Below are 25838 nucleotides of genomic sequence, written 5' to 3' on the forward strand. Positions count from 1 at the left end.
AAATTACACAAAAACCAATCCTAAGAGTTAACAAAATGATAATACAATTATTTAAGTAATAATTTTTCCAGTTCTGAAAAAATAATATTTATCAGATTCTTATACTACGGTTAAGAATGAAAATTACTTACTTAATTATTGATTTCTAATAAAAAAACAAACTAAAACGGTTGACGAAATATTATCAACCATCAAGTCTAATTATAATACTCAAAATTATTTAATCAGACAATAGCGGAAATATTATTACTAATTAGTAAATTAAATAATTTAATTTGTTCTTTTAATATTATAATTATTTATTAATCAAATTCTTTAGAGCAATAATAACAACTCTTCATATCTAGAACATTTACTTATATGTACTTTATAACTTAAATAACTTGCACAAACATTACTGTTATACACTTTCAGACAGAAATATAAAAAAAATCTCCTTATTTGATCTATTATCATAATATACTTCTTGTTCCAATTCAAATATTAACAAAGCTCTACAGTGTTCAAAAATATAATACTTGAAAAATACAAAATGCAATGTATATTGTTATTGATTTCAATAGCTGTATACAATGATATTTTTGTAGATCATATAAAATATTTTATAACACAAATTCATACCTTTAAGATAATAATTTTCTCATGTGTAGGATCCATGTTACACCTATGTTGAATATGAGAAGATTCAAACCTTCTTATAAATAGCCAATAAGGGTTCTAATTGATGTGTCAAAATATAATATGAAAAATAACCAATACAACCTAGTGTTACATTAGTGTTACATTAATAATCAATCACTGCACAAAGAATTTATACTTACTATCTAGAAATAAATTAACATACCACTTGATATTGTTAAAGACGATTTCGGACTAAAATAAACTCGTACGAAAATCTATTCATACATCGCATGGTATTGAACGCCACTTTAAGCAATATTCCAAGATGTACCAAATAACCTAACCAGAGCAGTCGAAAAAAATATCGCTTAAGTACACAAAAATTATAAAATAAATGGATAGATATGGTTAAGTGTTTCTCTTTACATGTTTTAAAATCGTGTAAGAAACTACCATTTACAACTTTTTTATAGTACTTACTCGTAGCGTTGTAGGGATAAGATATATAAATAACCTAAATAAAATCTTACTAGCTTTATTATATTTATATTTAAAAGAAGCTATTTGTTTAGTTTTGTACTTGTATTATAGACTTAAGATACATTTTCGTAAATTTTTCAATAAATATACTTTAGATTCCAAGGCAAGGGAAAAATAATACCTTTTTCGTTTTTCAATAATGTTTTTATTCTTTTTTTTAAAAAAACTATTCAACTTTACAAAATATTAAATTAAAGAATCTTCTGGTATTTGTATCATGAATAAAAATAAAATTAATTTAATATATTATAAGACTTAAATCATAATTTCTAATTAATTGTTATAAAATTGTTCAAAATTCGAAAATTATATCAAATAATATCCATATTTTTTTTTTTTTAACTCATACATTTACATGGAACAAAATCAAATTGCAATTTACTCATTCAATAAATATATTTATATTTTAATATGATTGGAGATAAATCCTATTCTATTTCAAGAACTTATTTTAAAGTTTAAAATATTATTATCTTCATCAGTATTGAAGATCAATAAATTATATTTTAATTTTTTTTTTTTTGATATTTCGAAATAGGTATATACAAGTATTATGACTGAGTAAATGAAACTATAATTTATTATACTATCCGTGGCAATTAAACTATACTAAAATATTAATAATACTTATCGATTTTTAATGTTCCAAAAGAATATTCAAACATATAAATATATAACATATAGCGTGAAAGCACGCATTCTAATATTATGTCTAAAACTCGTAGTTATATATTAGTAATGATTATTACTATTAGTAATTTCACACTTTTATTCGACTTAATAATTTTTTAAATATATTTCATTTCCTAAACACAAATTATTGTTCGTAAACAAAAAAAAATCACATTCATTATTTAAAATCAAACCAGTATGCTTGAATGTTTCACAGATACACTTATCCATATATTTACGTGATGTTGAATGAATGCTGCAATATATTATCAAGGGACCATTATTTGTACCGATCAAATATCAAATCGTAGATTTTCAAAAAAAAATAAAATACAGAATTGAAATTTTTATTTAAATGACAAGTATAAGTTTCGCATATCTAACCATCTATTACAATTTCTCCGAAGAACGGGCAGTTAGAAATATGTTTGTGGATGTCTAGTACATTTTTGAAAAAGAAACCTTACAGTTGAAGTGTTCTGAACTCTAGAGAAAAATTTGAATCCTTAGAGTTGATGAACATAATACGAAACATTTATAGTTATAGTTATAGTTACTATATACTTACTTTAAATGTAAACAATAATTACAATGCTAACCACTATTTATAGAACATTAATCAAAAATAACAAAAATATTCTACCATAAAACTGTAGAAGATTCACAGAACGAAAACAAATTATTTCCTTAGTATAATTGAATCATGCTTTCAATAGTATTTATTTTACGACATAAACAAGGCTAAAATGTAAGTCATCAGTAATATCCACTATACATTTTTGAAGTGTCGGTAATAAAGCTTGAACATTTTGTAGGTGAACCATATATTAAGGACATCCACTAATCAGAACCGTACTTTTTGTGATATAATGCCTGAAAATGCTAACAAAATCATACAGAAAACATTTAACACTTTTGAGTGACAATATCAGAAAAACCATTAAATCTCATAAAAACTATTATGTCTAATTAATGGTTTCTAATGAGTATGTTTAGTATTAAAAAGTATGTTTTAAAAATTGTATTAATTTGTCTAATATAGAATTTAATAAGCTATTAATAATTTCATACCCTATTATAAGTTGTGCCTATAATTCTTAAAATTAAATTTTAAAAACTTCAAAAATTCTGGTTAAAATTGACTATGTTACACACTTCCGTAAAAACAAGAAAGAATAATGAATTAAGTAAAAAAATTATTGTTCCATTTGGAAAAAAAAAAGTTATTAAGCTACAGAATAATCAAAATATATGTATTGAGAACTATAATTAAATAAAGAATAAATTACATTTAGAATAGAATAAATTTCAATATCCGAAATTCATAATTTGAAAAAGTTAATAATTTAAGCACAAAAAAAGGGTGAAAATATATTAAAAATCTCTATGTATATTCCTAAACTATTTTTCCCCGAAAAAATTATACTAAAAATTTAAAATTTTTAGTAAAGCAAGACGAATATTTTATATTTAGCTTCTGTTCCTTGTCAGTAAGAATATTCGACACCTATTATTATACAAATATATTAAAAAACATTTTTCCATTGTTATAAAAAATATTTAAAATCCAATCATTAAAATTAATATTCAAAACGATGAGGATAAAAATTAAAGACTGTACACAATGTGAAATATATTAATTTTTTTTAATAATATAGATATTTGGTAAATATAAATACGAGTATACGAGTACATATAAAACATATAAAAAACTTTGAACTTGTAACGATTGTTACATGGTGTATGTATGTATAGTTGATACTATGTATTAAACCTAAGTAATTATCAAAAAAAAGAAAAATTAGGCTTTACAAAACTCTAGTTAGACCTATTGTATTATATGCATGAGGATTTCATAGGCGTCAACAAAGACAACCGAAAAGAAGCTAATGATTTTTGAGAGGAAAATATTAAGTCTCCTTAATATTGAATCTTTGGTCATAACATTTTTTACGGAAAACAATGAATATGAAAGAAGAACGAACGCAGAATTAAAAGAATTTTTTGAAGAAACCGGCATAGTAGGAGTTCTAAAAAGCTGAGGACTTAGCTAGACAGGGCATGTATGGAGAGCAAAGGATATATTAATAAATGAGGTCACAATGTGGAAGCCGGTTCGAAAAACACTAATAGGACGACCAAGATAGCGATAGAGTGACCGTGTCAAAGAAGATCTGAAACACCTAGGAATCAGGGATGGAAAAACAAGAGTACTTTAGAGTACATGTTAAAATTTATTAAATACAACCATCTCATATCATTAAATATTTTAAAAATAACTTTAATCAAATATAATAAGAAAATTAAAACAAAAATATACGAAATGCTGTTATGTCAAATAAGTTACATGCATATTTCAACAAAAATAATTTTAAAGAATATTATCGTAGTTGGTACTGAACACATTTAAATCACTCTAGAGATAAATTGTATACATGCACATACAGTAAGTGCATAACTCACATGGTTTTTAAATTTAAAATATCTAATAAAAATAAATTGTCCTAACCCTTTTAGAAAAATATAAAATGTTATTAGTCATTTATTTAAATATAACAAAGTTTCAAATATGGATATTTTAAAAGATAATAATAAGAATACGAACTAATGTAAAATTTAAAAACAAACAATGAATAAATTTAACACATAATATGTTAATTCATATTATGAATCAAGTAAAATATAAATAAAATTAATTGTCTTAATCAAAATAATAATAATTTATTTCATCCTGAATTATCGTCAATATATACTCTAACCTTTATTTAGTTCCATGAATTCGAATATATATATATATATATATATATATGTGTATGTGTGTGTGTGTGTGTGTGTGTGTGTGTGTGTGTGTGTGTGTGTGTGTGTGTGTGTGTGTGTGTGTGTGTGTGTGTGTGTGTGTATTTAAGTATGTTAATAAATTCGATTTTGCATACATCGTGTTTAAAATGACAATAAAAACTGAAGAATTTTTCAAACTGTACGAAAATCATGTTTCATATTAATCATTTAATACATATATACATAATATAATCATTATTAGTTATTATTATTATAGTTATTATTTTAATAGTTTTATATTAAACGTTAATCTAGCAAACTCATACTTATCTTACTCAATGATGAATGGAGTAATTGATCTTGCGTTCTACATCGTCCTTAAAATACTGTACTTTTAACTCAAATAAGTAATATTTCTGCCATTTCTAAATGATCCTTTAGAGAATTTATTGACAACAGATTTCAGGAAAATGCACATATTAGTGAACTGTGTTGGTGTATTGATTTACTATTTTCGCTTCGTACGCGCTATAGTCATTGTTTATATGTTACAAAAAAAACCCATTTTGTTATAATATTCTCCTCTCGGTGATAGGTTTGCAATAAAAGATTTCTCTCGAATTTTTGATGCCACCACAACAAAAGTATATTGGTAATGTTACACAGTATTGTACAATGTGGTTACAATAAATCCAACTTGTATAATATTGTTATTATGTACTTAATTCAAATATTTGGATTCCAAGATATTACTCTAATGCAATTTTTACTCTGCGGGAGAGAATTTCTGTACAAATACGACTACAAAAAACTATAATGAATATTAAAATATATTTGTTTATTATTATTTTCTCCCCAAGACAAAAAATGATTATTTATGGTATGATATACTTTCGCTATGTAGTTCTACACGTAACACTATTAACAGATCAAAAAAAATAAAAAAAAATAAAAAAAATAAAGCATGATATCACTTAGAAAATTAAAAATGGCGCAGTTGTAATTTTAACAAAATCGAAACTTGAGGGAAAACGCACATAAATGTACAGTGTTACTAACTACTGAAAATTACTACTGCTAAATTATCAAGTTTAATAAAGTGGCAGTAAATAAGAAGTTATTCATTTATGAATAAAAAATGTTCTTCATAATTTTCTACTATACTACAACATTATAAATTAATTTTGTTGTTAGTAATTTAATAAATTTCACAATTTTTAATTTATTTTTAAATTTTTTCTTAGTTAGAATTTAGAGAGCAGAATATTTATTCACTGTATTAACTTTTTATTTTGTGTATTATATTATTATAAAATTAATCACAAACGATATAAAAATAGATTATGTACGCAATTATCTCTCACGAAATATAATATCAAATTTAAGTATTGAGCAAGGGCAACATTTTTGTCGAACATAATTTTATTTTTTTATTTTTAATACTACATCAGTAGCTGGACCATGCGGATTCATTAATTAATTAGTTATTTACAATAATTTGAAATTTAATTAACGTATTTGTTTGAACATTTTTATCTAACGGCGTGTAAATCAAAGATAAAGAAAGTGCCATATACCATAATAGTTATACCATATGTGGTACCCTTGTCGAATTTTATTTTCGCGCGTATTTTATAGAAAAATACCAGTTTAATTTTAACTAAAATGCACCCCATTACTTTGCTTTGCCGTTGGTAATTTCGCCAACCTCTGGTTGTGGCACTGGATAAAAATGATATTACATTGCATCAGTATCATTTCAAACAAAAATAATTATATTCCAATTTTGAAGTAATATAATATGACTTGAGTAAAAATGTTGGTAATATAACACTTTTTAACTTAAAATAACTTTCAAATAAGTTTTGACTCGTAACGTACGATATGTATTTTTCATCAGTATGCTTTCATTATACCCCTATTAATTTTTATAATAATATAATTATTACTATACAACACCATAATTTATTTATAATGGTTGAAAATAGTTTGAAAATAGTTTAAAAGTTAATCATAAATAATTTAATATTTAATAAAAAAAACTGTTTCTAAGTTATTTTACGTCATGATAAATTAATTCTCTCCACTGGGAGTGTCATAAAATGTAACTACTGTTTTGTTGGTACTACACTTCAATAAATTAATATACACAGGGTATCCCACGAGATTTCACTAATATAAAATTTGGGTAGTGGATTTTACACATTATACCTACTTTTTAAAAGCAGTGTACAACTTATCATAGAATGATACGATACACGCAGAGCTGTATAAATAATATAGCAACACGTAATATTTATATAATAATAAAAACATAAAAAATAATAATAATAATAATAATAACAATAATAAATCAACACGTAGATCAAGTAAAATATACTTAATTAATTAGAATCGCAATCATTCCGAGTTTGGTACGAGATGTAAAAATGAATTGCATGACTAAACAGTCGATATATATAATAGGGTCTTTGTAGGCGATTCTTAAAAAAATAAAACGTGATAAGACCATCCAGCGTTTGGACATCGGTGACCAGAAGACGAACCGCGGTACATCGACGGACGGACGAGAACGACGACGGCGACCAACAATACGCAGAAAGCTACGCGTGACGAGACGACATCGCGACATCAACGCCTCGGACGGCAAGACACGTATACGAGACGGTTACGTGCCCCGTTGGCAGTGAACGGGGAAGTCACCGGTAATCTCCCGTGACTGTCGACGGGGCACGTTCGATCCAGTGTTACGACTAAAAAGGCCCTTGTTAGGGCCTCCACCTTACTGATCCCTCAAATTCCCCCCCCTCAGGTAAGCCAGCACAAGCGTTCACCTGGTCGTCTGAACGGTCCACGACTTCTTCGAGCCCGTGAAATCGGCTCACACCCCCCATTATTGTACATTATCATAAAACACCGAAAGATTCAAAATGTTCATCTATGGTAATGCATCTTCTTCAAGCCTGGTACTGTGTTTGCCCAAAACAGCTCTGTCCGGATTTCAACGTTTTCAATAATTCTTTCACGTGTTATAAAACAAATATCAGATGATAACGATATCCTATTTTTAATTATTTACTGAGGCAGGTCACCGGACACCAGCGCACCACTTCGCATTGGCCTTCAAATCATATTACGACTGACTGCTGTAGTCCGTAAAGCACATATTCAATGAAACGTTAGAATAACATTAAAAAAAAGTGTTAAACATGTGTATATTTATTTAGTTATAATTATTATTGTTACCACTGTTATTATCATTATCCTCATCATCGTCATTATTAATATAGTTTAACACTAACATTTTATTACCGGGATATCTGGTAATCAATGTGTTTAATTTGACAGTTAATTTCGTCTGTTGAATGAATAAATATTCCAAGTTACTTAAAATTGATGAAATTGTTAAAAAAAAAATACAAAATAAATGTAGTTCAGTGTATGATGATCTATCTTATATAATTCACTTACATTAATTTAACGGAAAAGTCAAGAACGCGAACATTGATATACCATTGTATATATTTTGTATTTTTCATCGTACACTTTTTCATATAATCTCAAATTACAATATTCCAAGTTTCCTATAATTTTTGTAAAAACAATTTTCCTCAGAGCCTCTGTTTAAAATTATGTACACCGAAACGTAGTAAAACGTATTTCTTATCGAAACGTGGACGAGTAAACTCCTTATATTATGGCATCAACATTAATCCGAAAACGAGTGAGAAATCATCAAAGGGTATTGATAAATAACTCCTCATAGTAGTTCTATCGAGAATATTGCGATGGTTTTCTTCACGCAGTAATGTTTTCGGGCCTAGGGGAGTTTGATAAATGCAATACCATTTGATTGAATACTAGTCGTGAGAAAGAAATCATTCCAAATTTCGACTTCCTTTCCTTAACTGATACAAAATAACCATTTAATAAATTATTAATTAATATATAGGTATCTAATTTAAAGTTCTCAGACTACTATTCGTCAAAAAATAATCACGATTGATTATTAAATTAGTAAATATCACTCTAAAAATTTATAAATTAAATTTTCTATGATTTTCACTAATAATAACGAAAATCCAGCATGTCCAATATTATTGTCACTCGATTGATTTACTGATTTATTATTATACGTATTCACTACGATAATTATAACCTTAGGTATCTATATGCATAATACTAAACACTTTTGCATATACCACGCAGAAGTTACGTTTCAAAAAAATTAACGTATGTTTACATAATCAATATTTATATTTTTTCACTCTAGTTAAAAACGGATTATTATTTAAAATCTAGAATATTTTAAAGACATATATGTGTATTATGTATTTAAAGATTATATAAACTATGAATTTATAATATTTTACGAATTTTTTAGTCAAAAATATACCGCGTTTAATGATGGAATTTACTTCTACTAGTAAACCATTAAGATTATATTTATGAATTAAATAATAAATAAAAGTAAAAGTAAATTAAGGTCATCCTCTAGATATGAAATATATAAACCTTCACTGTAATATAATACTTAAATTTAATGGCATATCTTGAAATATAATTATTATTATTTTTAATATTAATAATAATTAATATTGATTAATAATAAATAAATTATTATTCTATTCTCTTACTACGTAAGAGTTTCGAATTTGGTAAATTTCATATTCCTATTTTAAATTTCTGAGTTATTTTCTTCTGTTTTTTAACGATAACTTAATATTGTAATTTTAATTACAATTAATAAAGTTTCGTCCATATAATGTACGGTTATATACGTATATACTTATATTGTTATATTGTGTATCATAATTTATCACTTATTAATTATGATAACACTCATTGAGTGAGACAAACACACAAATATACGATATACACGTATCAATAAGACTATATTTGAGGCGCATAGAACCATAACGGTCTAACCCACAAAAAATCAAATTCTATTTTTTAGAATTCTAACGTTTCAGATTTATATTACGATCATACGATTTTATTATTATTATTATTTTTTTTTTTTTTTGTGGAAAATGGACCCGGCCAATATAATAGTTGTATGTACAAGGTTTTTAATTGAACGGGCTTACATTATTTTACTAAAAATAAATATAGAAACGTTAAAACAAAATCGAATTCCACATAATTGTTTCAACTTTAATGATTGTTAGGTTTAAATTATTTGGTTAGTATTTCTGTTAGATAAGCTTGTGTCCGTTACACCATTTACCATAATAGCAACATAAAATTTGTGATACATGTTTAGTTGCATTCAACTATTACAGACTAAACATACATTACACAAACCTTAATGTTTTTAACTAATTTAATTCACTTCTTAGTTCTTCAATCAATGAAAATGTTCTCAATAATTATAAGGTAAAGAGCATTTAATTTAGAACACGATATGTAATACATCGAATATGATTTACCAATCAATAATGTGAGTGAATATATTATAACAAAATAGCATAAACTATTAATTTTTTTCGTATAAAAAAAATATAGTTTAGTGAAGTCTTTTGCGATTCCGTATGCTGCATGTGTATATAAGTGTATAATGTTGTATCGATGTTTATTCAGTGGGTTGTAATCGGCACGACAACGGAGCACACACATTTAAACACTAAAAACGTGTGCGCATCTGTAAGCGTGTGTTAAAGGATACATATGGTTTACTATAATATGGACAGGAAAATCGGCTAAAGAAGCGATAAAAAAAAGATTCGTCCATTTGCGCTAACTGCTAAGTTCTCTAGAAAGTATTAAAATACTAGTCGTGAAACCCAACCATACAGTATGCAAGTTTTACTGAAACAAAACATTTTTTATCGTGTATCTCGTTTTTTTTTGTTTTTTTATATATATACTGCGAATTACATGTAATCGTTATGATATAGCCTAACCTATAAATCGTTCTGGATGAACATGTACCTTTTCCCCGTATTCCATTAACCACGATACCCGTAGGATTGTTGCAAAACTGTAATTATACAAAATCATTGAAAACAAATGGCCCTTACTACCTAATCGATCAGAATCGGTATTTTACCTTGCCAATCGCGTGTATTCATTTGCTTATCTCTTGCGTTTCGGTGTTCAAAACTTTGGGAGGGATTTGCTTCGCTTTCCCCGACGTAACACCTATCGATAAATCACGCAACGTCACTCGCGAAACACAAGTAAAGTGATCCGATTTTCGGATACACCATAAACGTGCATGGGTTATCGAACGTTTGAGACGTATAGCTGTTACAGTCGTTGACGTACGGAAACGATTTTTCGAACAAGTATCGTTATCGACGCAACAAACGGAAGAAGCGATGCGGATACGCACGTACACCGGGCAAACGGTTTCTCCCGCAGCTACGGGGAACGTTCGGTCAGTTACTCGTCATATCCGTATTCCACCGTCGTAAACGCGTTACGGCGTAACGCTACGCACGTGCGTGATTACGATCGTCGTGCGTAACTCTTTCGTTTATTTTTTTCCTTTAAAAAAAAAAAAAAACCATTACCCGTCCTCAGTTGCCGGAAGGCCTCGATGAAAACACGCGGAGGAGGGGTATTCACGGTATTGAGTAATATATATATATATAAACGTGAGCGAACAGCTTGTGGACGGCACGGGTGGGTTAGAGTGGGCCATTTGTGTGTGTGTGTGTGTGCGTAATCCTAGTGATCTTCTAGACAATATTCCGACGAAAACTTTCGGCCGACCGCCAATCAGCTGTCAAGACCGGTGGTTACGGCGAAAGGTCATTGAAAACGGCGGTGGCGGTGACGGTTGTGCGGGCGTCGGGAAGCGGGATGAGGATCAGAATTGCTTTGGCCCTTTCAATCCGGACACGGATCAGGTCTCGACCTACATTTCAATCTCGACCGCGCGCGCGCGAATTCCAAATCGCACGCGTACGGAAACGCGCGGCGCCGCTGGTCCCACGTCGGAGCCTCGGCACGTCCGGGCTCCGTCGCGTCGCCCCTTTGTCGTTATCGCGCCCACTTACCTTGTCGTGTTGTTCTGATGTTTGTTGGCCGAGAACCGGCCGCCCAGACGTCTGAACAGGTGCGGTTCTGCGCTCGTCCCGTTCCTCCGGCCGTCCACGAAATCGTCGTCCAGCAGAAATCTCGCTTTCTTCCGCAACAACTGGAAATAGAAGAAAACCGTTTTGTACAACGTAACGCCGTGCGACATGTCGCGCGAAATAATCGTCTACGATCGGCTGAATCGGGGCGCTACCGAACGCGTTTGATTTCATCCGACCGTTGAACGTTAACGTGGTCGCAACAACGGCTCTACGGCAAAATCGTGTGAACGGACGCGCCACAAAGGCACCGGTACGCGGTAGGTAAATAACGCGCCCGCGGTGCGCGTCGACATCGATCGTTTTTTGGAATAGATGACGAAATACGCGGTACAGTGTACCGTCGCGGTGTATTCTTAATCGTGCGCGTGCCGTAAAACCACAAAAAAATATTTCGCAAAACGGACCCGTGTTCGATGGGCGGGTAAACGTCCGGAACACCGGTTCGTCCGCACCACCGATGCAGTATCTTCGTCGACGTCGCTTCGTACAAATATAGCTGTACACACTCGTACCGACGCGAGACCGACGACAAATAATAAAAACAACGAAACAAAATACGGATTTCGGCTGACCGAACATGTTGCGCAGCTCAAAACAATAATGTATTATGTGCATAGTCATTTCGACTGCGTTTCGCGTTACACGAACGCACGTGAAATAATATTTTTATTTTTTTTATCATTTAGAACTTGTGTTCCCTTGGATCATGTACGAGTATTTTTGTACCACATTCTCTTACGAGTAATGGAACACATTAATGGCGGACTCTAAAGATAACATGTAATGAAGGTAACAATAAATATTTCTAACGGTTGCCGTTTAATTCGGGATTTTTCCCGTTGGACTAGCATTGACTTTGCAAATGAATATATGGAGTCATCACTTTACAGGAGTGCGAAGAAAAGTTCAAGTGATCATTCGCGAATATGCTCAAAATCGTAAACAACCTGTTAAAAGTTATTTGATTTATAAAGACGTTGACTAACTTTCGTACGGTAGTTGGTTTGATGGTGAAATAAAACTTTATTAATAACATTTAATTGAAAAACATAACAGTCCAGTCCAATTCTGGTCGAAGCAACTTATTTAAAAAAAATAATAATAATAATTTGCTTAACAACGCGTACACGGAAAAGTGGTTTAAAATGGAAATTTTTATTATAATACGTATTTTGATTACCTTTTTAAAATGAAAAAAAAATCGTATCAAATCCAAAAGCATCCGTTCAAAATAATCCGGTTTATCTCCGTCATTGAACACACGGTTTTTTTTATATTTTATTTATGCTTATTTTAATTGTTATATTTCTATTTCGTAACAGAAACTGAATTGGAAGACTTCTGATTGTATTTATATAAACACGACAAGGTTCACTTAATTACTTATTACGAATCCAGTTATTATTTCAACTGATTTTAATTTTAGATGTGTGCATTCTAAAATTGATTTTAAAATTAACACCTAATATATTATCAAATTTATCGAAAACTACATTGAAATCTAAATATATAATATCGAAAATTAAGATTGGTGGACTAATAGATAATGATTTATAATCATACATACGTTCATTTTAGTGTTGAAAACAATTAACATTTAACGATGTTTGAAAATATTATTAGTTCACGTTTTTGGAACTAAAAATTTTACTCTCGCTGGTGGATCTTATAAATCATAAAATTAATTCTTATTATAATGTTTTAATTTATGTTCTTGTACTTATTATTTTTTAACAATAGATTCATAACAATAGTACCCATAACCTTTGGTTATTTGATTACAAGTATTTAAATAATTAAAATTTTTTATTACTTGAGAATTTTAATGCAGGAGTATAATTTATATTTAATGATATTCAAAATAAATTATATTCATTTTTTCAAAAACTTTTGGATTAATACAATTTTCTATACATTAAAATATGTGAATAACGTAATAAATAACGTATGTGGTTTTTTTCAATAATTCCAAAATAATCTATTTTTCAGATGTTAAACTATACTAATATAAATGCAAACTATAATTTACATATAAAGTGCATTTTCTTTTCGTCAAATTGTAGGTAATAAATGGATTAATTTATATATTAATATTGATAAAACGATTGTAGTTATTATTTTTGTAATTAAGAAATATTGTTTAAAAAAATAATATTTCTTAATATTAATTCTTAATCAATTAAATATTTCTTAATCAAGAAATATTGTTTAAGAAAAGTAGCTTTTAATATATAATTTATTTACCTTTTTACTTTAATTTCCATTTAACTAATTTATTTATCAATGTTTAAACTTTTATTTTTAATGTAAAAGATTCAAAAATCTTACAAACATGCATAACATTTTATTATATTGCCCTTAAAATTGTAAATTGATATTATTAAATAAACATTAGTACATAAATATGTTTACAATCTGTAAAATTACTTAATAAATATTTTTTTTTACTTTTTATTGAAGTATTCGCTTTAAAATTTCATATAAATTTAAATAATTGAAATTTAGGTATCGTTAAATAATTATACATTTTATAAATACCTACTAAATTTTCTAATTTTATTTTAAAAAAAATGGTACTTGTTTGTTATCGCCCCGCCAGTGCTCCGTGAAAAATTTATCACCCCGCCACTCTTGTTTGTTATCGCCCCGCCGTATAGATATATATCATATATTAAGCTGTTCCCACGATTATCGTGTTTAACTCGTGATAGATGATCTATTTTAGGAAATATTTTGGAAATATCTACGTTTAATACGTACGTACAGTTAAGTGCGTTACTGACTTTCGAGGTTTCGTTATTATAGTGCCTATTTTGTTCAGACTTTTATATAAAATTAAATTTTAAACGATAAAATGAATTTTAGTGAATTACTTACATTTGTTTTCAACGACGAAACTGGAATTGAATTTTTACAAAAAAATAATGTAATTAAAGTTAGTGAAATGTGTGAAAATGGACATATAATGTTTATTAAGGGATTGCGATGGCTGTGTCAGAAAATAAGTGGCAGGAAGAAAAAGGGTTTAAGAGTAATAATTGGCTAACTGGTTCTATACTACCAATACACACAATTGTCCATTTCATATACTACTGGGCCCGAGAAATGTCATCAGTAACATTTTGTAAACGTGAACTTAAAATGGGACAAAACGCTGTGGTTGATTAGAGCAATTATCTACGTTGAGGTATGTGTATGGAAATTAGAAAATAATTATGAAGAAATTGATGGCCCCGGTTTTATTGTTAAATTGGATGAAAAATTATTTGTGCGTAGAAAAAATAATGCTGGACGTATTCTGCCACAGCAATAGATTTTCGGTGGAATATGTCGGGAAACCAACGCGTGTTTTATAATTAGTGTACCTGATTGATCGGAGAAAACATTGTTATCAATAATACAAAAATATATAAAACCAGGTTCGATAATTATGTTAGATTGTTGGAAAGCCTATAATAATTTACATCAAGCGGGATTCATACATAATACCGTTAACCACACCTACAATTTTGTTGATCCATACACAGGGGCACACACCCAAAATATCGAGAGGTTATGGGGTTCTGCAAAGTAAGGAAATAAAAAGAGCCGTGGAACTAATAGAAATTTTTTGGAGCCCTATTTGGCTGAATTTATGCGGAGAACACGTCTCGGCAAACAAGATGCATTTCAAGCTATTTTAAAAAAATATTTCAGAGTTCTGGCCTCCTTTGTAATTTAACATATATTTTTTTTAATTTATAATTATATAACATTTTTAAAATTTGAATTCTATACTATTTATAATCATATTAAGTATAATAATAATAGTATTAATATTGAAATATTTTTATATTTATTGATGGCGGGGCGATAACAAACAAGTACCAAAAAAATTGAGAGTAAACAGTTTATGCATTTTTATTTTTGAATAATTATTGTATTGTTTAAATTAATATTCATATGTATATAAAAATGAAGATAGAGAGAGGGAGAAACCATTATTTTTAATACTCATAGAAACTATTAATAAATTAATACAATGAAATTGAAGTATCTTTAATTAAATTAAAGTTAACGTTTAAGTTATACAAATAGTGAGTTAAATTTTTTTGAAAACCAATTAATTTAATAGTTTTTATTAGTTTAAAATTATATTCTTTATTAAATACAATAAAAAAATAAATTGTGCAAAATAAATCTTAAAACTACTTGTCATTAAAAATTTAGGATTAATCTCATCCGTGTAATGCACTTGTGTTCGATGTTAAATGTGGTTGACATTTCATACGTATAAAATATACTTTGCATTTTTTATTTATATACTTATTAAATTTTATAGTAAATTTTTCAGCTTAAAAAAATGTATTTTACCAATTATAATTGAGGTTTATTGATAGCAAAAAACTAGTAAAATATTTATATCACAAAAAACATATAAACTCATAAAATGAATCGTCTGAGAAATTTTTATCTTAATTTATAATGATGAAAACTTTTAAAAAATTTTTTATATTTACTTTATGATCATTTTTAATTTTTTTTCAATTATTCTTTTGTCGGAATCTATTATTATTGAAGTTATTTAAAAATTCGTACATTAAACACTGTTTATACTGTGCATTATTAAAGCTTTATCTGCAGTTACCAAAGAACATGCTGTAGTAGGAAACGAAATAGCCTTCCAAATACGATATGCAAATTACTTTGCCACAGTCATTTTTATTGTTACGATATCGCGTGTATATTTTAACTTAATTCATGATCAGTACACGTTATTTTCATCCAAAATAAGAGTTATAATTATACATTAACTTCTTAAAAAAAAAATATAATTGCTTTCGATGTTAACAAACTTCGCATTTTCTAACATTGATTTATTCATCATTAATTTATTAACAGCTTTCGGTTATATTAAATTTTAAAAATAAATTCTGATTTAGATATTTTAATTATTAGGTTAGAAATATTATACTTCGATCAATAAAAATGTTATCAACAATGAAAATAATTTCTAATCATATATAATTTGAATATATGCCTATTTAAATTGAAACATAGTTGTTCTTCAATACTACCTTAATATTAAACAGTTTGCTTATACTAATTTACAAAGACTACGGAAAATAAACAAGTATTTTATTGTTAAAATTTTTTACTGATATTCATATATTATTAATAATGTATGACTTATATAAATCATTATCATATTGATGTTTATTATGAAATAAATGTATACATTTTATTCATTAAAATATTAGTTAAAAAGATATTCAGCCGATAACCTAAAACTCGTTAAAAGTATATAACATTATAAATTTGTTTATTCAATTAGTAGCCCACATATCACCGAATGTATTAGGTAGTGATAAGAAAAACGATTTCATAATTGTAAACATGTTTGTATCCAACATAAATCAGAGAAAAAAATCAGTAAAAGGTAATTCTTCATGTACTTTCGATAAAAACTAGTCATCAGTTATAAGTTTGACAGTTATAAAGCCATTATGAGATTTGTAATGTTGGCAATAATCGTAAAACTTTTAGTTCAGTTCAATCGTTTAATATTGAACGAACAAGGTCCCAGTTTTTTAAAAATCGGTTGAATTGCTTTTTATCGTAGTTTTTTAAAAAAACAATAATCTAATGATAATAAATTCCACTGAACAAATTTACAACAGTACATATTTTGTTAGGCTCTTATTTTACAAACCATTAAATCTTCTTCCACCCCAAATTAAACATCAAATATTCTCTTCTGTTTTTGAGGGAAATCCCACTTATTATAAATCTCAGTCAAAACTGATCAAATAACAATAATAAATACCTACTATTTCCATTATAATACTCGTATATCGTCAACGGTACCTTAAATGCTCATTAAATTAATAAGTAGTGACTTGTTTTTTTTTACTTAAGATCAAAATTATTTATAAAATTATGAATACAACGGTTATACTTAAGTTGTAAAATCAAATCAATCACTAGTCCTAATCAAGTACAAAGTATTGAATGAATTTTAAGAATTTAACGAGAAATAAGAAAAAATGTTATACTTTAACACAAAAATCAATTTTATTGATAAACAATGACTATCATGAACTATACAAAAACACTGAACAGGTAATAATCTGATTTACATTTAAAAAAAACTTTAATAAATATATTATCTAAAAATCATACCTATTAAAACATTATATTTAAGTTTTTTATTCGTTAATATTTCTGCATCTTGGTACCTATGTTTAAAATAACTCTCTACACAATTACCTCAATATAAAAGCTATTAGCCGATAAGAAAAAATAAATTCTAAATCTTCATCACAAACTCCATTCCCACTCAAATCTTATAATTTTTTGTCTTTCTGCAGGCAATCTTTCTGATAACCCGATTCTTCGATTAAACCGTAAGTCTTGCCGATATCTTCTTTAAAAAATGAAAAATAAAACAATGTGTTAAGTGTATAATGGACAATGTACAACGAGATTCAAAAATTTCAATTTCAATTTATTTTTTATTAAAACTATAAAATTACAGATGCGGCATCCATTATAAAACTAAAATAGTCTTATAATTAATAAAAATATAATATAGTTTAAAATTTTAACCGCAAATTGTATAGGTAATTAAATGCAATTTGAACTTATCAATAATAAATCTATACTCTAAAATGTAATTTTTGATTTCTCATCCAATTGTTTTGATATTTAATAATATCCCAAGCTTCTTTTCAGTCAAATGTTTAATAAATAGACTATCGTTTTCACAAGTGCAGCTTCCACTACGCCTCAGTAAACATTATAGAATAATACCACTTGTTCTCGTTTTCCGAATCCGCAACATTTTTCGAGTGGTAAACACTTTCATATTCATACCCAATGTCATTCGAGTGCTAATGGCCCGACCGACTATCCGACTCTGTACATTTATATGCCTGACGTTACCCACAATACTAAATAATCAATATTTTAAAGAATCAAAACAGATTTTTAAAAAACGTATAAGATTCATTCCTATTGTACTGTAGTATAATGAACACCTTGTTATTATTATTTTTCAAATCAATCGTGTGGTTGCCGTAAACTAATATTATATTCAAATACCAAACATTCTCAAACCTCAATTTCTGTTCACATTTTCAAACTGATCAAAACATAATTATTAAATAGTTTCAATATATTGATATTATTTTCTAATATATTTTTAAATTTTTTTTTATAGTGTAAATTTTACATGTGGGTTGCAATATCTTCCAAATTACTAGTGAGTCGAAGTATCCATTGACCCTAATTCAATCTTTATTAATTTATCTCTTATTTTTCAGCAAATATTGATTCGAGAAAATTGTATTCACTTTTAAAACACGCACACACACACACACACACACAAACATATATATACGAGATATATATAGAAAGAGAAAGAGAGAGAGAATCGTTAAACTATACACAGTATTCACTGGTTATCGTAACAATTTGAAACAATTGAAAACCAGCTATAGCATGATAGGAAAAATATCAACTTCAATACTTCCGCCAAACTTCCACCACTATTTAAATGTTCACTATTGTCCGTGTATTCAAGAAATTATTATTTTTTCAGGTTTTTGTATGTACATAGTTATAGACATTTCTGTTTTTTAATTTTTATTACTATTTTTTTTTTTTTTACTTATTACTAATGTATAGTAACTACATTGTAGTCCGCATTTATACAAATATTAATTGAATCAATGTTTTTCTTTACTTATACTTAGTTTTATCAACTAAATTGTTGGATTAGGTTATGTATAATCATAATTTAAAATGTTTAAATATAGTTAGATCCAAATTTAATAAAATTAAATCTTATTTTTTACCTGTATACAAAACAAAACATACTTTTACGAGTATTGATGTATATTCTACTATCGAAAAACCATTAATACGTCACAAATCTAACTATGAGAAAAGAACTATACAAATTTAATCAATTATATTAGAATGTATAAATTTAATTATTAAACGTAACGAATTTTAGTCAAATTTCTCGTGCATAATATATATAATATGTATAGGGTAAAGTGTATTTATTTTCTAAGTTACATTATGTAAACCACAATTATAAAATAATTATACTTAATACATCACGTATAGCATACGTTATAATTACAACCTTATATTAAAATAATATTTGTAATTTTTAATCTTGTTACGATTATACTATAAATTATAAAACTGTCTATTTACTACAATGCATAGATGTCATCCGTAAACACAAATATTGCTCATAAGTTATTATATGATCCATACAAAATGTTATTCTGATTGATTGATATTGCTATTTTTTACCATAATACATTTCATAAATTTGAAAACCATTTTATTTAAAACAAAATTCTAATGAATACAAACTTTTTTTAATTTTATAAACATAATATAAAAACAAAAACGTATGTATCATTATCATAAATATACGTTTATATGGCACCATGAACAATAATTATTTGGAAAACGTAATAAAATATATTAAAATAAAAATCTTCGATTTCCTCCAATATTTGTCACACAAAAACATAAATAATTATAATAACAATGAAATACCAAAACTGTTTTTCATTGAGCAGCACATATTTGACTATGTAATTCAAAAAGTTTACGTAATCTCCATGCATATACAATGGTCATTTGCAATGAAACCCGTATTTTCGAAAAACCATTTAGGTGTATAAAACATAACATATTATTATAATAAATCCAGTTAAAAAAAAATAAAAAAACTTCATGAAACTCACCTGAACAGTGAGAGCATATGTGACCACCATAATGATCATTGGTATATAGAAGGCCACCAGCGAACCGAAGACAAAAAAAGCTCGATTGTTGATGACGCAAACCCCTGGATCTGGCATAATGTTCTTAGGATTGTAGAGACCTGTGAAATATATAGGAACTTAAGTTATAAAATATCACAGATTTCTTTGCATAATTGAGTTTCAAATGAAAACAAATTTTACAATATTACCTGTAAAGTTTACAATGCAGTAATTATAAAACATTTCAAACCAATGAACTATATTACTACTATACTATAATATATCTGTATTCGTGACCACAATGCTTTCAATATTATTTAATATTGTAATAAAAAGGTATTGGCACTAATAATGTATATATTTTATGAAGTATATTTATAATAAAAGTATCATTCGCCATATGAAACGTTATTACAACTCAATTATTTACGTTTACTACTTAATTTATTTATTTTACTTTTATATTATTTTCAGCTATACCACTTGTTTTTAAATTAATTATTCGTAAAATATTAAAGAAAATCAGTGTATTTTACGTTCAGTGGATCACCTCCTAATTTGTATTTACATTTTATTCAAAAAGATAAAGTGATGTTCGAGTGTTTAACCATTTTTTGCAGAAATTTAAAATAATCCGTGAAAATGATAAAAGTAAGCAGCTGATTATGTCAGGAATAATAAATGACAATAGGTTTACATTTTTTGTAATATTTCGACAAAAAATAAAAACAAAAGTACAAACTAACCACCTTTAGATAAAACAATACCGATGTCAAAACCAAAATATAGTTTTTTATTTCTTTAAAATTTATTTAAATGTACGAGAATAATTATATGTGTACATTTCTCTTTAATGCATATAGAACTAATAATAACTATAATAATTTTAAAAAATATACATTTTAAAACAAAAAACTTGAATAAATCAAACATATAATGAATATAACTTCGTGATCGTTTGAAAATTTAAGGATAATATATTTTTCATATCATAAATAAAAACGATTAGTATGTTTAAGAAAAGTGGTCGATTTATAAGAACAATTCATCAATTTTCCAAAGTAACACATGAAAATTGTTATTTTTATAATTAAATCCGTTCAATGCTTTACCTTATTTTTCAGACATAAGAATTATAGTAAAATCGATGTTTGTTGAATATTGTTAAACATTGATAAATTGGTTGTATTTTAAATACGAAAAAAGAACATTAAAATACAAACATACAATCCAAAAACAATTTGAAGCAACTGCTTGTTGTGAAGTCATACGTATCGTCATACTGAAACCGTTAAAGTTACAACAATATCGATATGAATACATTCCTAGCTGGTAGAATTTTTTTTAATCAGTACAGTCATCACCTGTAAAGGGCAAAAACTACCGTGTAAGGTACGTACAGGTAAGGTGGTATTCAATAAAACCGTCACCTAATACGCAACTGAACACATACGCATGCGAAGCTGTTGATATACGTTTCAAGCCGGATTCGCGTCAAACGATGCCCGAACGCACTTTCAAAGAATGGGAATAGATGAGTGTGAAGCTGATCAGAATGGTATGAAACAATACACGGGAAAGTGTTTTCGGGGAACGAGTATATAAGAGATAGCACGTAAAACGACAGGGAGTACATTTAGATAGAATACGTGTAAATGGTCAATATATATGTTATATATATAGTATATATTTTCGGATTAAACGAAAATCTTCTCGAGATACCAACCCAGGAGGCACGGGCGTGACGAGTTATTTATCGTGCTATCCCCTAATCTAGAGCCGGTCGTGGAAGAAATCGTTATTGAACGCACTTGATATGGTCCAACACATCACATCTTTAGTCGGTGGCGGCGAACCCCTCGACCCGCGACACAGCACCCTACCAATCCGCGCAACGTTCACATCTCCTGCACTCCTAGTCTTCATCGTATTCGTCGTCGACGTCATATACGTGAATAATTTATTATACGAGGCAGACCGTGAGAAAAAGACACGTGCTTGTTTGTTGTCTTTATAACCAGGTCTAAGCTCCGACGGTGATGTGTAGGATGTGCGGACAATACGCCGCAAGTCTAAGTGTGATGGTGATGGTGGTGGTGCGGGAACAACAATACCAAGCGGCTCTGCGAGCGTGGACCACAAGGATGCAGAGGACCTCGAGAATCGGCACGAGGACGCGGACGCGGAGGATCAGAAGGGACTGAAAGTGTTCGCGCCTAGTAATAATTCGCCAGTACATATATCGCACGCTTTTTGATAAGACAAATATACTAGGACCGAGTATACACTATTAGGGTTCATCATCGAGACCCCCTTGTGTGAACAAACGGCATTTGTTTTTATTTCCGTGACGTTTCAATGCTTTGGACGTATCGTTCTACTCGGATAATTAACTGTACGACACTAGGAAGTTTTATTATCTTTTTGAATCTTGTACATATATATTTTGTGTGTATGGTTACACATATTGGGTAGGTAATCAATTTAATGTATACGTTTGTTTCCTTAGTCGATTTTCAAGGTTTTTTTTTTCGTTAATAATTATTTTTTACGATTGGAAATAATTATGTGACGAAAAATAAACAAATATTACAAAATCAATTTCGAATTTAACATCTTTTTTTATGTTGGTTCCAGTTTTTAATTTCATACTAAACCGAGAAAATAAAATAACAAATGTCATCGACCGATATAATTTATTATTTATAAACGTTTAATGTTTAATGATAAGCAAAGGTACAGGGAAATAATAATTTTAGACTCAGCGAATTTTTACTGCAATACACTACTTAACCAAGCTGATTATAAATTATCGATTACTTCAAATTTCCCTAAAAAATATCGTGATCAGATTATGAATTAAAAAGCAAAAATACATTTTTTTTTTTTTTTTCATTAAATTTACCATAAAAATCATAATGATATGAAAAAATAAATTGAATTATAGTTCTATTAAACAGCAAAAAACGACGACGATTGACTGACACAACCAGTGAAGTATGTTAAATAAATCATCATAAACAATTTTAATAATGGTATATACAATTATATAGCTCTATACTTATGTAATACAAAAACTCTTAATATATAATGTACATTTAAGCGTTTAAAATTTACATAGAGTGTATACTCGCAAAATAGACAATACCAAAATGGTTTGTTCTAAACCGTTCAGAACAATTGGTTTCCAGAGTGTTATTGTATTATTGTTTCTTTTATTTCAATCTAGAAACATTTTATAAAAGGTCGACGGAAATATACACTACAACAACATATTATTCTAATATTTGTTATTTTTAAATCGCGATTCATACAAAACAATCTAAATAATAATATTTTCCCTAAAACAAAATTACTCTGTTCTTTAACACGATAATAACATGGTAACAGTGAATATTTAAATTATATTTTTTCCACGCTATAACTGAAACGTATACAATACGATTTTTTTTTATCCAAATTTTATTTTTCGGGTTAATTTATATGTGTAAAGGTTTCCTTTAAAAATTATAAATTCCATTGATTCCTATTTAATAGGTTAAAAACGTACAATTTTTAAAATTGTTGTATCCAAAAACTGCACTGTTTTGATTTCGACGCCGAAAAAGTTATATTTATCTACGTTAGGTATACTTAATAATTTATAATTCATTCAGATAAAATAAATCCATATACGAGTATTCTAAAATTTAAAAAAATTTAAAAATTAGCTGAAATCTCTTACTGACTTTTTTTAAAAATTTCATACGATCTCCGTCGATTAAAAATTCTTCCTATCATTTAAACAATTGCTCCTAAAATAAATACAATTTAATTAAAAATCGAAAACATCACTATTTTGTATTTAGTAACTTGTTTTTGATTTTTAAATTGGACGGACAATATTTTGAACACCATTATGGTACTAGTTCATTCGTGTCATTGTATCAATATGAATATTTCGTTGAAACATCAATAACTATAAATACTATAAATATTATAAATATTATAATAAATATCTATATATAGATTTGGGATGTAAAATTCAGAATAAAATCCTGGATGAAATATTTCATCTCCCTTTGTTGTTTTTGTAGGTACATTTTCATTGATTGGATGGGTCCAAATTTCAACTGGGAACTGTCCTTCGATGTAGTTGTCAAAAATATTGTCTTTAAATGCAGTACATGCATCTTGCGGTGGAAATTTGGATTTTAAATCAATGAATGCCTCAGTGACTTCATGTACTGGTAAAAAAGGTAAACCAAAAAAACAATTTTAACCACTAACCTGTTTCATTTTGATTATCATTATATATGATCGTCGAAGGTTATTGATTGATTGGATTTTCCGCCATAAAGCTTGACCAAAATGGAATCTACAACCTTTAACCTTTATTCCAGTAAATATTTTTTGTACAGAATTATGAGAATTATGAGCAGCTATTTCAAAATCGAGATGGATAGTTTTAATAACTTTTCCTAACTCCATACAAGCATTTTTAATATTAAACCACATTTTTATGTAACAAGATTCATTTTTAGAATGTAAAAAACAATGAATTAATAGAAAATAATAATTTCTGCTCCACCTATGAGTAGTATATTGTTGATGAAAATACTTTGGTTTATATGTAAAAGTACCGTCGGCTAAGTATTCATCACAATGATTACATAAAAATAAAATATTTTCTTTTACGTGTAACAATAATAATTTCGCCTTGTTTGTATACATAAGTCATTTTTTTGTTTTGACAGGTTAAAATTTCGCAATCAGAAACAAAGCTTAGAGCATCTTCCAAACTTTTTGATAAAGTTGGTAGATGTTTTTTACGTTCATAATACATTCACTTCTTTATTAAGCTTACGTCATTGCTTCTTATAACTGTATTATTGTCTATGGATGAGAATAACTATTTGCGTATTATTTTTCGCGGTGGTTCATGAATGTCATTAGCAGCCTTACGTTTACGTTCACATACCTCTTGAATTTTAATTTTCACTGTCTCCTCTTGTTCATGTTTATGTGCGTTTTTAGTTTTTTAGTAGATTCTTCATTTGACTGCATGTTGTAACCATAGACGTACATTTTTTCATAAAACACCACCAAACCACATTTCCACTAATACACACTCTAAATTGTCGAGTAGTAAGCACTTGCCTCCTTTGTTATTCTCAATTATTTTTAAATCTGAAGCTATACCTAGTTAAAAATATTTTAATAAACCTACAAAAAACCACTAAATATGGGTAAACACTAAATATGTACACACAAGAGACAAGACCGATAAAGTAAAAACGAGTGGTGACTAAAGTATTAACACATGATTATTGCAGTATATTTTATAATCTATTTTATTTAATCAGTTAGTTAGCACTAAAAATAG

The 25838-nt window shown here is 28.0% G+C and overlaps 1 protein-coding gene across 4 annotated transcripts in view; it reads right to left on the reverse strand.

The window, feature by feature from the left end:
• Positions 1-25838, reverse strand: part of LOC112689353 (5-hydroxytryptamine receptor 2C) — a 122346-nt gene that overhangs the window by 12600 nt on the left and 83908 nt on the right. For all 4 annotated transcript variants that reach the window (XM_025563024.1, XM_025563026.1, XM_025563023.1 and 1 more), the window contains 2 exons: positions 20453-20592; positions 11619-11758 (listed from right to left, as the gene is read on the reverse strand). In XM_025563024.1, coding sequence (XP_025418809.1) covers positions 11619-11758; positions 20453-20592 — 280 coding nt within the window. The remainder of the gene's footprint in view (positions 1-11618; positions 11759-20452; positions 20593-25838) is intronic.

Source organism: Sipha flava, unplaced genomic scaffold (genome assembly GCF_003268045.1).
Source record: "Sipha flava isolate LNK unplaced genomic scaffold, YSA_version1 43_pilon_pilon, whole genome shotgun sequence".
Lineage (NCBI taxonomy): Eukaryota > Metazoa > Arthropoda > Insecta > Hemiptera > Aphididae > Sipha > Sipha flava.